Source organism: Rhea americana, unplaced genomic scaffold (genome assembly GCF_003343005.1).
Source record: "Rhea americana isolate MKP2758 unplaced genomic scaffold, rheAme1 scaffold_10, whole genome shotgun sequence".
NCBI classification, from domain to species: Eukaryota; Metazoa; Chordata; class Aves; order Rheiformes; family Rheidae; genus Rhea; species Rhea americana.
The window spans coordinates 2,367,311-2,382,335 of NW_028185039.1; the positions used below are offsets into that span (position 1 = coordinate 2,367,311).

At 43.7% G+C, this 15,025-nt stretch overlaps 1 protein-coding gene across 1 annotated transcript in view; it reads left to right on the forward strand.

Moving 5' to 3' along the window:
• The window catches only part of ADAP1 (ArfGAP with dual PH domains 1), a 76,302-nt gene that overhangs the window by 21,488 nt on the left and 39,789 nt on the right, over positions 1-15,025 (forward strand). The window contains exon 4 of the mRNA XM_085300497.1: positions 5,795-5,877. Within this exon, the coding sequence (XP_085156623.1) occupies positions 5,795-5,877 (83 nt within the window). The remainder of the gene's footprint in view (positions 1-5,794; positions 5,878-15,025) is intronic.

Genomic DNA, 15,025 nt, shown 5'->3' on the forward strand with positions numbered 1-15,025 from the left:
TTGATTCAGAATGGCAGCATTTTAATAGGAGTCCAGACTTGGCATCCACCTCTTCTTTGATTCGTGTTTGCTGGGAACAGACTTGCAGGTTGTGGTGACTAGTTATGTGGTCAATGCCCTCTGACAGATGCCTTGAATGGATTTCCACTCTAAATCACCAACATTTTTTCAGAAATCCTGTGTCCTTCTGTGTCACTCTTCTTTCTTTTATTTTTTTTTCTCCTCCCTCCTCTTTTCTTGCTTATCAGTTGTTCGGACTATAAATTCACAAGACTGTGTGCAGCACTTGGCACCCTTTGGGGCTGTAGTAATACAAAATGAACGAAGGGTTGGGTTGTAACATGAACTGGCTGCCTTGCCTCCCAGCCCTCGGTTGCCATCGTGAGCACAGCCCCGCGGATATTCAAGAGGGTCAATGCCCTTCCCAAGCTGCCGATCCCTTCAGTCACTTCCCGTGGCCTAGCTGGGAAAGCTGAGCGTGGAGACAAGGTGCGACGTTGATGGTAGTGTCGCTTGGTACTGATACTTCRTACATAAACCTCTTCATACCTCTGGCCATTGAGCATTGTGGTTTAGTGTTTGGCTGTGGCTCCTGCTTGTTAGTAAGGATCATCAGATTTTTGCACCCAAGGCTTTCAGAAGTGCCTGATGTCCTGAGTATAAAGCTTAAGGYGCAGCAGAATGGCCTCTCCAAGAGTGGCTGCTCATTGGTTCCTGAGTATTAAATCCTTCTGCSATAGCCCAAATTGTGCAGTCAGCTTCCCAAGATACATACCTGCATATAGCACTGCCGTCACGAGTGCTTGTAATCTTCCTGCTCTCCCAGTTTGGTCCTGACTGGTAGTGGAGTCCTCCCTGCTTATGGTTTGTTTTCTCTTTGTCACTAGCTTATAGGCCTCTTAATTCATATTGATTCMTTTGGTTTCCAAAGGAAACTGCTATGAGGTTAAAATGATACTGCGTTTCCTACACATTTTTAATTTAAATGTTCCACTATTCTGAAAAATAGGGTTGTGGTAAACTGGACCACTCATGATTTTAATTAGGTATGGTATAATTCTTTCTATTCAAATTCAGCTTTAAATTCCTCACATCCTTGAAGGGAGATTTTATGCTTGGATAGCCAGAAATTCCATTCCTTTGCTCCCCCCCAGATGGCTGGTGTTGGCCAGAGGTTTTTGGGGCAGATGGCATATCATTCCCAGGGGCTTGGCACCACTGGGCTGGTGCACAGAGCGYCTGGATCAAGCCCACAGGCCGTCCCAGTTCTCCATAAAGCCATTTGAAAGCAAGTCCTCCCAGCAAGGAATTAGCAGACACAAAAYAGATAGGAAAGGGTGTGGAGGCAGTCTGTGAGGCTAGATTGACTTTTAATCTAAGTTGCAATGTTTTTTTCTTACACTGTCTGAGGAAAAATTTGGACTTAAAGTTTCATTAAAAGTACTGCTTGACAGCAACTTGGCATAGCTATGTCCACAAAAACCTCTGTCAAATTCCAGAAGCAACAAATCTGATTTTTGGAAAAGACATTTCTGGATCATCTACYTTTGCTTGGCTCGATGGTGACTCACAAGGATGAAATCCAGAGAGCCGTGACGTTTGGTATTTGACGTCTTTTTGGCCCCTTTCACTTCTGGTTGGGGCTTCTTGCCTGGGCTCTGTGTCCAGTCGTGGCCTCGCAGTGTGCATGRTAGGTTAGTAGCAGGGAAGCCATGGAGCATCCCAGGAAAAGCAGTCCAACTGCAGGATCTTGTGCAGCCACAAACTGGAGACTATTAATTTTGCTGACCAGATTTCCTACATGCAACACAATGAAGTCATGCAGTGGCAATTTAATAGTAAGCTGCTTGAGCCTAAGAACCATTTTCTTATGGTGTTTCTTTGTGGCATGAGAAAGGCTTCTCCTGAACCAYGTCAGCTGCTTCTTTTGCTTCTGGGGGTGCAAGATAGAAGTGCACCACTTTGCCTTTGAGGGAGTGCACTTCATTTTGTGTAGGTGGCCAGGAAATCAAGCAAGTATTTTTAAATGAGATTTGGAGTTAGTGCTGACAGTGCTGTGTTGGCCTCTCGTTCTGCCGTCACATGAGAGCAGCCCAGTCSTGTTTTATTCAGTGGACGACTTCTTGTTTATTCTGTTGGAAGTGTGATCTTTCATTTATTTTTTAGTTTGTTCCCTGCTCCCAGGTTTTTATCTTGTTAATTACAAAGGCTTTTCTGTTCTAATTGCCAAAAATGACATATTCCCCGTAACCAGCAGCCTGCCAGACTTTAGGTGGGCTGTTTAAAGCTTTTGGATTAGATCCCAAAAGTTGTGTATCTCTTCAGTTTTAGGAATTATACAGTTATATTTTTCTAGCAAATGTGAACTTTGTATTTGCTACATATCCCTTCAGCAGCAATGCAATAAAATACCATCAGGCTAGCGCTAGGGTCATTTCTGTTCACAGAACTCGGTGGAAATCACAGGGAGTTTTGGACAGGGGGTCCTGTATCAGGCATGTGATATCTACATGCACATTTACCTCAAGAAAAATACAGTTCAAACAGAACACAGCATTTTGTCAGCAGCAAATGCCTAAAAGGCCCCTAAAGGCATACTTGAAATGAAATGGAGATCAGATCTGAAGTCAACTGAAAACAGTAGAGAGACTAACTTGCTTAAGGGGGCTTGGATTAGCCCTGCTTTTTAATTGCTTTCAGATCCTATGGATACTAGGACAGATTTAAATTAAATTGCTCCTATTTAAATTCAACTAGGCTGGGTCAGGGAAACCAAGTTTTAACACCAGACTTGCAAGCAGCTTGTTGTGGCAGGATTGCTGTGAGTCCATGTTGATGAGTGTGGTCGAGTTGCTGTGCAGCCTCTGTGTCCCACCAAAGGGACTCCTGGCTGTCCTGCTTGGGTGTCTCTTTCTGTTTCTTTTGCAAGAGTTGTTCTGCTTTCTCTATATAACCACTGGAGCAGAGACTGCAGYCCCTGGCCTTGCACTGAGTTGTCTTAATGGTGGACACCTCCTCTGGTGTGTCTTGGTTTTGGAGGAATACTGTTGAAGGATTCTGTAGCTGTGATGTTGAAGAGTGGGGAGGAATGTTTGAGCTGTCAGAAGGTGATTTGGGCTGACCAAGCCATGTGGCTGGAGTCCTGTGGTCCTTGGGAGTTGCTATCAGAGCCCCTTAGGGTCTAGCTCAAACATTGGGTGAGGTTTCTGAGAGCATTTGGCAGCTGACCAGCCTCGCAGGAGGTTTGGGTTAGGCACCTTGTGGCTTCTGAATCTGAGCTTTTATGCACAAACGCTGGGGAGACGTTGAACTGTTGTCACTGACAGTGCTTCAGAAAGCATGGGGGATAAGTCGTTGCTGAACAGCGTTCCTGAAGGCGTGAGACCAGCAGTGTCTCTGTTGTAGAGTTTGCTTTATATGAGAGAGTGTTTTCCCACTGCTGCACATGAACCTTAATTTATACTGTATTTAAACATTCATATAGGAAGGTTGAGTTTCTGAGAATCTGAACAGCTGCAGCTCCTGCTGAATCCGCTGAAGTCAGCTGGAGCCGAGGGTGGTGTGATTTTTTTTTTTCCCCTCATAGTTAAATCCCTAATCGTGTTGTTGAAAAGGTCCGAGTTTGCCTATAGTGATTGCAGGCTGTCTGCAGCAGCCAGACTGTTACTGTTCTTCCATTTTTTTTCCAGCTTCAAGTATTTATGTTGATTATATGATTAAGTTTCTGTAGCTTTGTTGATGAGCCCTAGAAGTATAGAAGTAGGTGATTATGTGCTAACTTTTGGGTCACCAGATCTATTCTTCTATGGCTACAGACAACCATGTTGTAGATACTTGATCCAGAAAGGACATCCTGAGTAACCCACCTTGCACAGTTCTACAAAGCCTATCTCAGCTTCCTGCAACCAGCTGAAGATAGGTTGTACTCAAGACAAGCTTGTATCACAGGGTGACAACAGAAGGAAGATGGATGTTCTTTGGGGTTCACAGTCTAACTTGCAGATACATGTGACAGCTGAAGATAAGTTGTGAAAGCACGAACAGAAGGCGAAAAGCAGATTCACTAGCACTCTTCCCATTGCAGTAGTGCAGGTAGCTCACATTTGAGTTTTGGCACAGTGATGTTGTGGTGTTTCCTTTGTGTGGTAGGAGAAGGCTGCTGCCCCCAACTAAGGAGATGAAACAACAGGTGGGAGAAAATATGTGTAATTATCTGCTGCTTAACCACCAGGAAACTGATAGCACCTGTGGTTCTGGTTGAATAGCGTCTTGCAAATTTGATGAAATTGTTTGCTGTTCTTCCAGAAGAATTTTCGTGAGTAATGGTAGTATACTTATCATCTTTAAAAAATTTTTGAATGTTTTTGCTGAAGAGTGTTTAATTTGTATTGTGAGCCATAAAACCAAGATATTTTTAAATATATCATCAGTTTTCCTTGGCACAGAAATTGGTAATTCAGGTGTAGTGGGGTTTACAGAGCATGGCCTGGGGGATCTTTTATTGTCGTCAGTGTAGGCCATTCTAAATGTAAAGTTGGAAAGATGCATGGCTTTCTGTCTGGGTATGTTCTTTGCCTGCTTGGGCTATTTAGGATTTTAGGGTAGTTAATAACTGGGTGCAATTAAAAAATGATTTGCGTCAACTCCTAGTGTATTCCAGATCAAAACTGCTTATGCCCTTCATTAATTCTAGGAGTCATGCTGAAATAAAATAAAAAAAATGAAATCTCTTTTTTATTCCCCCCCCAGAAGTATATGACTTGGTATGTAAATTGCTGGTGTTATTTTCAATGTGAAAAGAGAAGCACTTAATAGAATGTTTTCTGTGTGTGTTGTGGATTTACTTCTCGAATGTAGAAGCACAGGCTGTAAGTTTGACAGCTGGTTTCCCACTACCCTCTTGTATTTGGGCAGTATTTTCCACAAGGCTGTCTTATCATCGATACCCAGCAACGTTCTCATGGTGGTCTTGATGCATTTTCATTTTTCATGCTCCACTTTCCTCCAAGAGGTTGGATATGGCCTGGGATATGACTGTGCCATGCTTCTTTGTGCTTTCCTTTTAAAGAGGAGCCCTTTGGACTGCATTCTCTGTTGTTCCTAGTTTGGGAAATGCATGGCACCTTACAGCAGGCTCTGTGGTCACTGAGTCACAAGTATCACAGCCATTTCTGGCATCCTCCTCGGGCCACTTAAGGCGGGTTTCCCTCATCATCATAAGTATAACTTCATCTCAACACATCACAATCTTTGAAAAGCTCTTGATGTGTGACGAGGAGGCAGTATCTCTATAACTTGAACTGCCAAGAGGCAGTCATATGCATCACTCAAGGCATACTCAACTTCTGCTTTTATAGTATTTAGGGATTTTTTTTTCTTTTGCATGTAATTTGTGTGTGTGTGGTTTTTTTTTCTTTTTATTCAGTGATCACTTTTATTAGAAAGTCCAATCTGAGGAAATCATATTTAGAGTTGTCCTTATGCTAAAGGAATTTTGCACAGAGTCTAGGTGGGTGGGTAGGAGTAGGATATTCTGCTAATGCTGGAAATTTTATTACGTAAGTTTCCACTAAATTGGACATACGAGGAAGCAATTTATTTATTGCTGTCTCACAGTGAATGGAAGAGACTCATGATTCCAGACTGTAGAATTTAATTTTTGCAAGACTTTTAAATCACACTTGTATTCTCCATTGAAGAAACAATGACATTAATTCTTCCTTAGCTTATCTTGGACAGTATCTCCTTTCATGTGTTTTTTTTCTACTTTGTTGTTGTTKTTTGTTTTTTACAGACTGCTGCGGGAACAGTGGATCAGAGCCAAATATGAAAGAAAAGAATTCATTCACAGTGAGAAGCAAGAACCCTATTCTGCAGGTAGTGAAAGAGGCTTTAAGCACATGAGTGTTTTGATGTCCAGCACCTTCCATGTCTTCTCTTGTCTGTTTAATGTAGCKTTATATTGATCAATGCTTGTGCTTTGCAAAATGGGAGGGGAAAGTGTGATTCTTTGGGAAAGATGTCTTCTGGCATTCTCTGTATTTGACTGGGAAAATCAATGCCTGATGGAAAGAAATCAAAGTTATCAAGAGTCCTTCTATTGACTTCAGTGGGATGTGCACCAACAATAAGTCAGARTATCAGTGAGCTCTTTTCTAGTAGGAGGAGGCATGAATGTGAATTAAAATCGAGATAAGGATGTATGTCTCATCAAGGTGACTTCCTTTAGAAAGATAAGTAGGATTATTAATACTGCTTGGTTAATGGTAGGTAAGTGCGTACAAGGTTCCCCACTCATCCTAAATATCCCTTGCACAGCTGTCTATCCACAAAACTGCAATGTCTTTTCTCACTGGGACCTGGCCTCCTTGTAGGGTAATAAATGCACATAGTGTTTTGCAGTTGTAGAGGCAAAGTGCTCGTGCCAGAGCTCATTTCAGCACTCACAGCACAACGGCCAGCATGACTGTGGTCTTTTTAGTGGGATTGTGTGGCGGAGCAGGTGGATGAGATGATTTTCTCGTAGAAGGGCAGAATTCGAAGAGGAAGCACAGGGTTCGGCCGTGTTCGTTGTGAGGCTGYGCCGTCATAAAAACTGAATTAAAGATTGTATGAAATTAGCTGGGTATTCCTTCGCCATATGTAAGTGGCATTTAATTTATTCTGCATTTTAAGTAGTTGACACTAGCTATGTGCATGGATGGCTCTAGGATGATTTTATTAGCAAAGAACGTGTTGCAGATGAAAGGTTAAAATATTGTTTTCATGCTGCCTTTTGAGATTAATAATAAGCAGATAGTGCCAGCAGTTTGCTGCTGTTAAAATTGCAGTTAAAATCTGATATCATATAGCCTCAATTTATATTTAGAACAATTTTGATGTGTTATTTTGTGTACATGAAACATGCACATAGTGTGTGTGGTATCTATATGCGTATGTAGTAGATTTAGTATTTAGTAGATCTAAAGTATGACTTTAGATTTTCAAAGTAGTGTGTTGAAGCTGGGCATGTTCTCTTACAAATGGTTGAATTTCTTAGTTTTGGAATGTATCTGCCAACATGTRTGTAATGTTCACCCAGAAATAGTGTCTCCAATTTACACTGTGCAACGTCCTGGTGTAAAACCATTGGTTCAACCAGGTGCTTAAGGTAGATGCATAATTTTAAGGATGTGATTAGTCCTGTTGACTCCAAGAAGAGTATTTACTGTTAAACATAAGTATGTGCTTCAGTGCTGTGCAAGAAGGCGAGCATGTGCTGAGCTTTCTGAAAAATACTACAGGCAGAGTTCAAGCAGGAATTTATTTTAGCAACGTATTTTGTAATATCTTTCAGTAACATTGCCACATAATATTGAACTTCATGGTGAAGCGGTAGGGTTTTTTCACCCTCTCTTTGAAGTTCAAAAACCATTAAACACAGAATAAAATAGATGGTAGTAAGCCATTTAAAGCGAACAGCGCTCTCAGGAGGAGGGGGGAAAGGAAGGCAAACTGATGATGTCTTGTAGGTTGTGTATTAATCCTTTTAGGCTGTATATTTTCTTTGAGAACTGTATTGTCATTAAAATCCGACATAGGAATTGGGTAAGTTACCTGGCAAATACTGACCAGGTCTTCATTTACTGATTCTTTTGGCCAGTAAATGTCTAATGAGCTTTGGCCCAGTAGTTGTTGCTTGGGATGTCAGGTTTGTGTTACAGCCAAGGACACCAAACTTGCACTGCTGACTTTTCCCTTTACTGAAACATAATGCACTCCCCAGGTATGGTTACATGACCGTACTTCACCCTGTGCCAAGCTGTATTCCTCATTTTGGGTTACATGACATGACTCACTTGGGACCTCTGTTTTCAGTTCTGCTGTTACACTGGGAATTGGTTAGTTCCCAGGGCTGGGAACTGGGACATGAGAGCCAAGGGAAAATCCCATGTCCTGCAGAAAGTAGCACCCGGGAGGTTTTCACTTACGTGCTGGGGGCGGGTTTTGTATTGCTTAGGTCAAATGAGGATGCTTGGTTGCTCCATCGTGTACGTGGTCCAGGAACACCAGCTTGGCCAGCTGGTGTGAACCAGAGCAGTCTAAGAGCTGGTCTGAGCCACGTTGTCTGTGAGCCCTCCAAGACTAGCTGGAGTTTGGCAGATGCAGAGGAAACTAAGCCGCATTACGTGTCCCAGCTATGCCCTTTTCCCTGCTTGCAGGAGTTGATACAGTTTATAGGCATAACAGTGTTCTAGAGGATGTACCCTGCATGGGGTGATGCTTTTGTGCCTGATCATGCCAGGCTTAGTAATGCTGGGCACAGAAGGAAACCATCATAGGATCTAGGCCACTGCTTTTCATTTAATGACCTCCTGAACTGCATGTAAACATGCTGTGATGAGACCAACCCAGAGATTTTTCCCTTCCCCACCCCACGCCCAGTTTGTATCTCATTTGAATGTATGTATATTCTTTTCTTTCTTTCTAATATTGTGTTGGACCATTTTCCTTGCCATTCTGAATTCCCTGGAGGGATGTTAGATTACCAGTTTCTAAGCATGAAACATTTATTGCTAATAGAGACGTCAGGATTCATTTTCTAGTATTTGTTGGAAGATTTAATTCCATTTTCCAATTCCAGAGGCAGTTTTGCACTCTGTTATTTGTTCAGTAATTGCGTAAACATAGGAAAATGCTATCTTCGAATATTTTTGAGCAACATCCTTTTCCAGACAGTCTGCTGAAATGCTGGTCAGAAATCTGATGTCTTCACTTTTGGAAAAGCCTTTGGGGAGAGACTGTCTGGAGCCTGCAGATGCCAAACAGAAGCTATCACAGCTGAACTGACAGACCTTGGAGAAATTAGTCTTGGGACCAGAGTGTCAAATGTGCAGGTCAGAGCTAAGATATAGTCATGTAGGGAAGCTTGATAAGAGGATGCAGCAAACTGTTCAACTACTAGCAAAGAGTGTAAAGAAGAAAAAGAAGTGTGGGAGGCATAGGGAAGGAATGGCCCTTGCTCAGCTCCCTTTTCGTTCTTAGAAATTAGTTGCCTGTACTCAAGGAGGAGGTTTATGCTCTGAACGGTGAGTTTTTGGACCCATGCAGGGGAGCGCTGTCAGCCCGTGTTCAGAAGGAGGCAAGTTCCCTTGTGTTTATGGCTTTATTCACATGGCCTCATCTGAACGAGGAACGGTCTTGTGCCCTCCCAGGCGTCTGAAGCTGAGCTCTCCATAAGGACCACGTGCAGGTCGTTTGAGATTTTAACCACCGCCAGGCTGCAGCCAGCAGTGGGAGGGACAGAGATCTCTGACGTGGCAGTGCCCAGCATTGAAGTGGTTCTTGAGCTGTAGCTATACACCCATGGATCATGATTCAGTCGCTGCTCCAATATCCCTGGTCAGGGACATGTGGTTGTACTTGGAAGTCATGGCCGTTTGCCCTTGCTGGAAGATTGCAATGGAAATTTCTGTAAGGAAGGGAAGCCTTTGAGCACGAGCTCATGCCCTGTTCACAGCTGCAGCTTTTAGCTCTTACACCCTGAATTAGTTTTTCAAACTCTGATGGTTTCATTCCTCCAAAAGAGCCATCATTAATGAGTATATTAGCTCCATTGATTTTAGWGTGAGGAGTCAGTTTGAATTCAGATAGTGCAGGAAGATTAGTAAAACAGTGATACAGTGATTAAACGCTTCGGTGATCCACTATCGATTCTTAGATACATGCTTTTATACGTTTGAGCTTTTAATTCAGCTGTAGTATTAGAGCTAAATAATTTCACCCTAGCCAGACTTTATGAGGCAAAGCATTATTTACACCTCAGTAATTCTGCTTAACACCACAGTCTGTATTCCTCACACTGTTGATACATTAGTTGCACAATGGCATAGAATAATACCAAATTTAAGAACCTCATATTAACATGTTTCAGGCTGGCTTTATCCCTTCTGATAAATGAACTGACTAAATTACTGTCAGCCTCCAGCTAATTATCCCCTTTAACAGAGTTTAATGGGGCACAAGTACTGAATTCTCCTAGAAACGAAGAATGGCAGCAATTGCAGTCAAAGTCCAGATCTGGAACTTAAGGCAAATGAAAGGTTTATGTGATCTTGTGTGATTTTTTTTTTTTTTTAAGTGAACGTTTTTCCCTGCTGTTGACAGGCAGCAGTTATGGTAATGCTTTCCAAAAGTCCTGCTGAGAGTAAGTTCATTTGGGTACTTTTGATTCCTCTTTAATCAAATGAATTTATGTTAGCGAAGGGAGTTGCAGAAGCAGCAAAGCAGAACACTTTTCAGAGATGAAACAGGATATTTGAAATTGATAAAGGTGYCGCCGCTTCAATGTGTCTCAAGTCATGAACAAAAGAAGGGGATGTGTGTGTGGCCAAGAAAACGCAGAAGGGGAACGTTACTCTCCTAAAAACATGTCTTTGTCTTCTGGCAGACCTTCTGTTTGCTGCTGGGATGCCAGGAGAAATCCGTGCCGGTGCTGCTGCATGTGCTGAGCCCTTGGGTGAGCTGAGAGTATGRCCCGGGTGGCATCGTGAGGATGGATAGCACGTGTCTTTGGGTCTTTGATTTAACATCAGCAAATGAAGAGCTTGTGAGCTGCTTTACACTGGCTGTTAAATCTCTTAATACTTGTTGAAAAAAATGGCTTAACTTTGCAGTTAGGGTCTTGAAAGTGTCTGTCCACAGGCCGATCATGGCTAATGCAGTTGTCAGAGGAGGGCTAATCGGTATCTGCAGAAGCGGACAGAGATACCAGTCTGGAAAACCACTTGTCGCCTTTCCTTGAAAGCACTGCCTGTGCCTGCCTGTTATCCGGTGTTAGCTGTGGATGAGCCGAGGATGTTTGTCAAATCCAGGAGGATAAAGGTTCTTATTCCTTTGTCTGTGCTCACCAGCCCTACAAGCAACAGCAGTCCAACCATTTTTGCCTAATATCTGCACAATTGGTGATGGGCAAATAGTATACATTTAAAATATGTTCTCCAAAGCAATGGGAAAMCAGTTGTGTTCCTGCCTGTCCTTGCTCTTGCTGTCTCTAGGCTCTCCTGCAGCCAGTGCTCGATGAGGGTATGGCAGGTGAGGCAGGAGGTCGATCACTGCACGCACGCTTGCTGCTGTTGCAATGAGTTAGGCTTTTGGCCAGGCAAGCAGGGCCAGCCTCATTCTGTGAGCAGTGTCTAATAACAGGTCCAGAACGGCAAATTTCTGTGGACGAGGAGAAGCCAAGGCCCCAAAGCTCTGGAACAGGAGCTGTTCTGATTTTTTTTATGGCTGTTTTGATCTCCAGTCCAGTTTAGTTGTGGTGCCCAGTTAGAGACAGGTGACTGTATTCAGACCGCTTAGCATACCTGACCATTCCTTGTCTTTTGGGAGACATCTTTCCCACTGTGCTTTCCATGCAGGAGTTGGGTACTCCGTCTCCGTGATGGGCTACTACCCACCACAGTACCTGTCACAGGGATGTTCTGCKGGGAGGGAGGTGGGAGGTGGCAATCACGAGGTGTCAGATGTTTTGAAGAGATTTAAGATAACCCTAAACTGGATGGTGAGACAAGTTTTGTCTCACATGATGCAACAATTTGGTTCAGAGCCAGAGYTTTTCTATGGAGCTCCAGCTGTTTGCTGTTGAGTGGGTGCATTTTGCCTTGCTGTTGCTGTGTGTGGGGATAGCGCAGATCCTTCGAAACGTTGCTGCATAGAACATGGAAAGCTGCAGAGAGCAAACAAGCTCATAGAGTATCCCTCAGGCAGGGTAAGTTATAGCAAGCAGGAATGAATTCTGCTTTCTAAACCAGACTGCGGCAAGGCCTAACCAGCCAGGTGTGGGAACCTGCCCTCAACGTTCTCCTGGCCCTCCTAGAGCCACACATGTCAGAGCAGAGAGACTGCTCCCCACCAGTTTGGCYGCTGAGGTGATACCCTTATGATTGGAGCTGTTGTGCTGCATTATGGTGGTGTTAAGCTTTGCTGGCTGCATTAAACAGTTCTTTTCTCATTTTATGCACCTAAAACCTCTTAACCTTCCTGGAGGTGTGAGTAAGGACAAAGCACTCCGATGAATTTCTGCAGGGAAGTGGATGGGAGCTGTGGTGCCCCTTTGACAAGCTGTTGTGGGCTGCTGCTGCTGACACTGCAGTGTCTTTTGTACTTTAATTTCAGGGCTTTGTTTTRTTTTATTTCCACATGGAGAAGTTGTGGGCCATTTGCAGAATCGGGAGGAGCTGTGGTGCTGTTCAGTTGTGTGTACTGGTATGGTATGCAACCACTCCTTGGTTCCTCTAAAGAGGAGAGGGAGGGAAAAAAAAAAAAAAGGCTGGCTGCCTGGAAACCTCCTGAGGATGGCTGCTGTTCCAGGCTGCCCATCACATGCTTCATTTCCAGCAACGGTGCTTTTAGCACTTCCAAAGTATCTTGTGAAACTCATTATTCTGCAGCAGCTGAGGTGCTGTGATGGGAACCAGATGAATACCATGGATACAAGGGACAACAAAGGAAAGACGCTACTTTTAATGCTACTAACTATAATAGTAGCCAAGGTCATAAAAAAAATCYTTGGACTGAATACTTGATGTGATCTTTACGAATGTAGATGCAGTGTAATCTCACTGGGGGAGAGAGAGGTTCTGACTTRTTCTTAAAGACTCTGAGCACAGAGGAGCAATGTCCCACTGGTGAAYGGCAGACATAAGCATGTTCTCCTAAGAGATTATTTATGCCATATATTGTTATTTAATAAGGTCACTAAGGTAGTTCAAAAATGGTTTATAGGCTCTCAGGCCAAGGTGTCGGCGCTTTCCAGYGCAATGTGAACTGACAGTGAGGCACAGGGTAAACTTTGTGCAAACAACACCTTTATCAAGTGAGAAATGCAGCTTTGCTGTGGAATCAGATGTAATACTATTTTCTTGTATTTCCTGTAAATAAGCCTGTAAAACCTATTGCTGTTAACTTCCTTAACCCCTTTATCAGATAGTGGAAGAGCTGTCAATAGCAGAAGAGGAGTCAGTGCAGGGCGCAGTCGATAAAAAGCGCTGCAGCCGGATCGGCGTGCTGATATAATTCCGTTTCAGTGGAACGGGAGAACAGCGGGTTTCCCTTACTCGCAGCAGATGCTGTTGCATATCTTTCATGTTGAGACATCTGGTTCCCAAAGGCATTCGAGATAGGACCACATCATGCGTAAGGGAGAAGGATGTAAATGCTAGCAAGCATCATTGCTTTCATTCTTTAGCTGGAGCTCCTCATAAAAACGGTGGGGGGATCCAGTTTTACACTAGCTAAAGATTTCAACCCTCTCCTTCAGAATGCAAATTGGAGAAGGTTATTTGATTAGCAGTTATGTAGCTGGAGGGGGGCCTATTGCACTGCAGAACATGAAAAAAAGTGATGATAGCTGAAACCTCACATGGCCTAAGAGGTTCTGTTAGACCCACTGAGACAGCTAGAAAAAGTMGGCAAGGTTTGGGGTGTGCAAGGCCTCCTTCAGGTTTGAAACAGAACAGCTGAGGTTGGCAAGAGTTTGTTTTGGTTGTGTTAATCATTTGGGAARCTTCACAAAAAAGAGTGGTTGATATTTGCAGAGTAGAGGGAGGTGTTAGCATGTCAGAGACCATCAGGGCTTTAGCCTCCATGGGATTTTCTATGTGTATTTACAGTACGGACTAAATCTTWCTTTTGCTATTCAGGTTAGGGCAGGGTGAGCTCTAGGTTTGCCCAGGTAGTTACAGAGGAGGGTGTTTGTCTGACTCTATCTGTTCACTTGCACTGTGTTCTCTGATCATCCTAAAGATTACTCTGCTTGTACGTTGTTTTGGATTTGCCTATGAATGTCATAGCAAACTAAATTATGAGACATGAAAGAACACTGTAAAACAGTAAAATCTGTTAATATGCATTTTCTACTCTGTGGATCTTGGATAATTTGGGAAACAGTCTGAATTAATTTTCCCMTGCACTTGCAAATTCAGAAGGAGCTCTGACTGTAAAGGACCAGAGGACACACAAGATGTAAATATATTCCTTCTCACTCTGCGAAAGATCTGCTTATTAGTTCAGTCCAACCTGCAGTGATGTAATGCGGTTTATTTTGGGCCTGATCAGACAAAGCGGTGAGCAGTGTTGCAGCTACGCCCAATTATTTCAACTGACAGACTTGATTCTCTGGTGTCTTTTGCCTGATCTCAGCTGGCTGGTGAAGGGTTGTGAATGTCAGAGTGACAGAGCCTCTAACGTGCTTCAGCCTAGTGTTTTTTTGTTTTTTTTTTTTTTTTTGGTAACCTCAGAAGCGAAGCTCCCATCTCCCGCTGGCTTTTCAGCCTGTGCAGGCTGCTGAATTGCAGGGCTGAGCAGCACCCGACGAACGAATCGGTCCTAACGATCACCTAAAAAGGCGCAGGTCTGACTGCTGGTCAGACACAGCCCCTAGCACCGCGGGGAGCCAGCCAGCCAGCCGGCGCGAAGAAATAAAGCGTCTGCTCGAGGGGTCCTGCTGTYGTTTGTAAAGTCATTAATGCACACGGTTTTTAAGGAAATGCTAATACAAAAGGGCATGTGAAGGGAACCAGCACCGTCCTCTTCCCTCTGCAAACGCTTGCACGGTAAAACGCTGCAGAGGGAGCTGCGTGTGGGAGCGGACCTAGCTAGATGAGGTTTCACTGCAGCGGGGGTGTGGAGGACTGTGTGGGGCAGGACGATGTGTTGTGAGCTGAGATTATTTTTAAAATGAGAGAATGAGAAATGAGTGAAAAAGGAGGTGGGAAGACTGTAGAGGCTGCAACAGCTCTTCAGAACTGTGACAAATTAAAGGTGATCAGGTATTAACCCACAAAAAATTTTTTTCTTCCTTTTTTTTCCATGAGAATTTCTTACAGGAAATGGCAAAAGACGACCAGCTAGTGAGCAGAGGGACTTTTGCAGTGGAGGAGGGCTGCATCCTGGGGAGCAGGAGGAGGACAGGATTCGGTGCTTCTTCACTGCAGCCCAAGAGGGTGGGCTGTGCCACCAGCTAGGCTCAGTGGCTGCTGGCTGC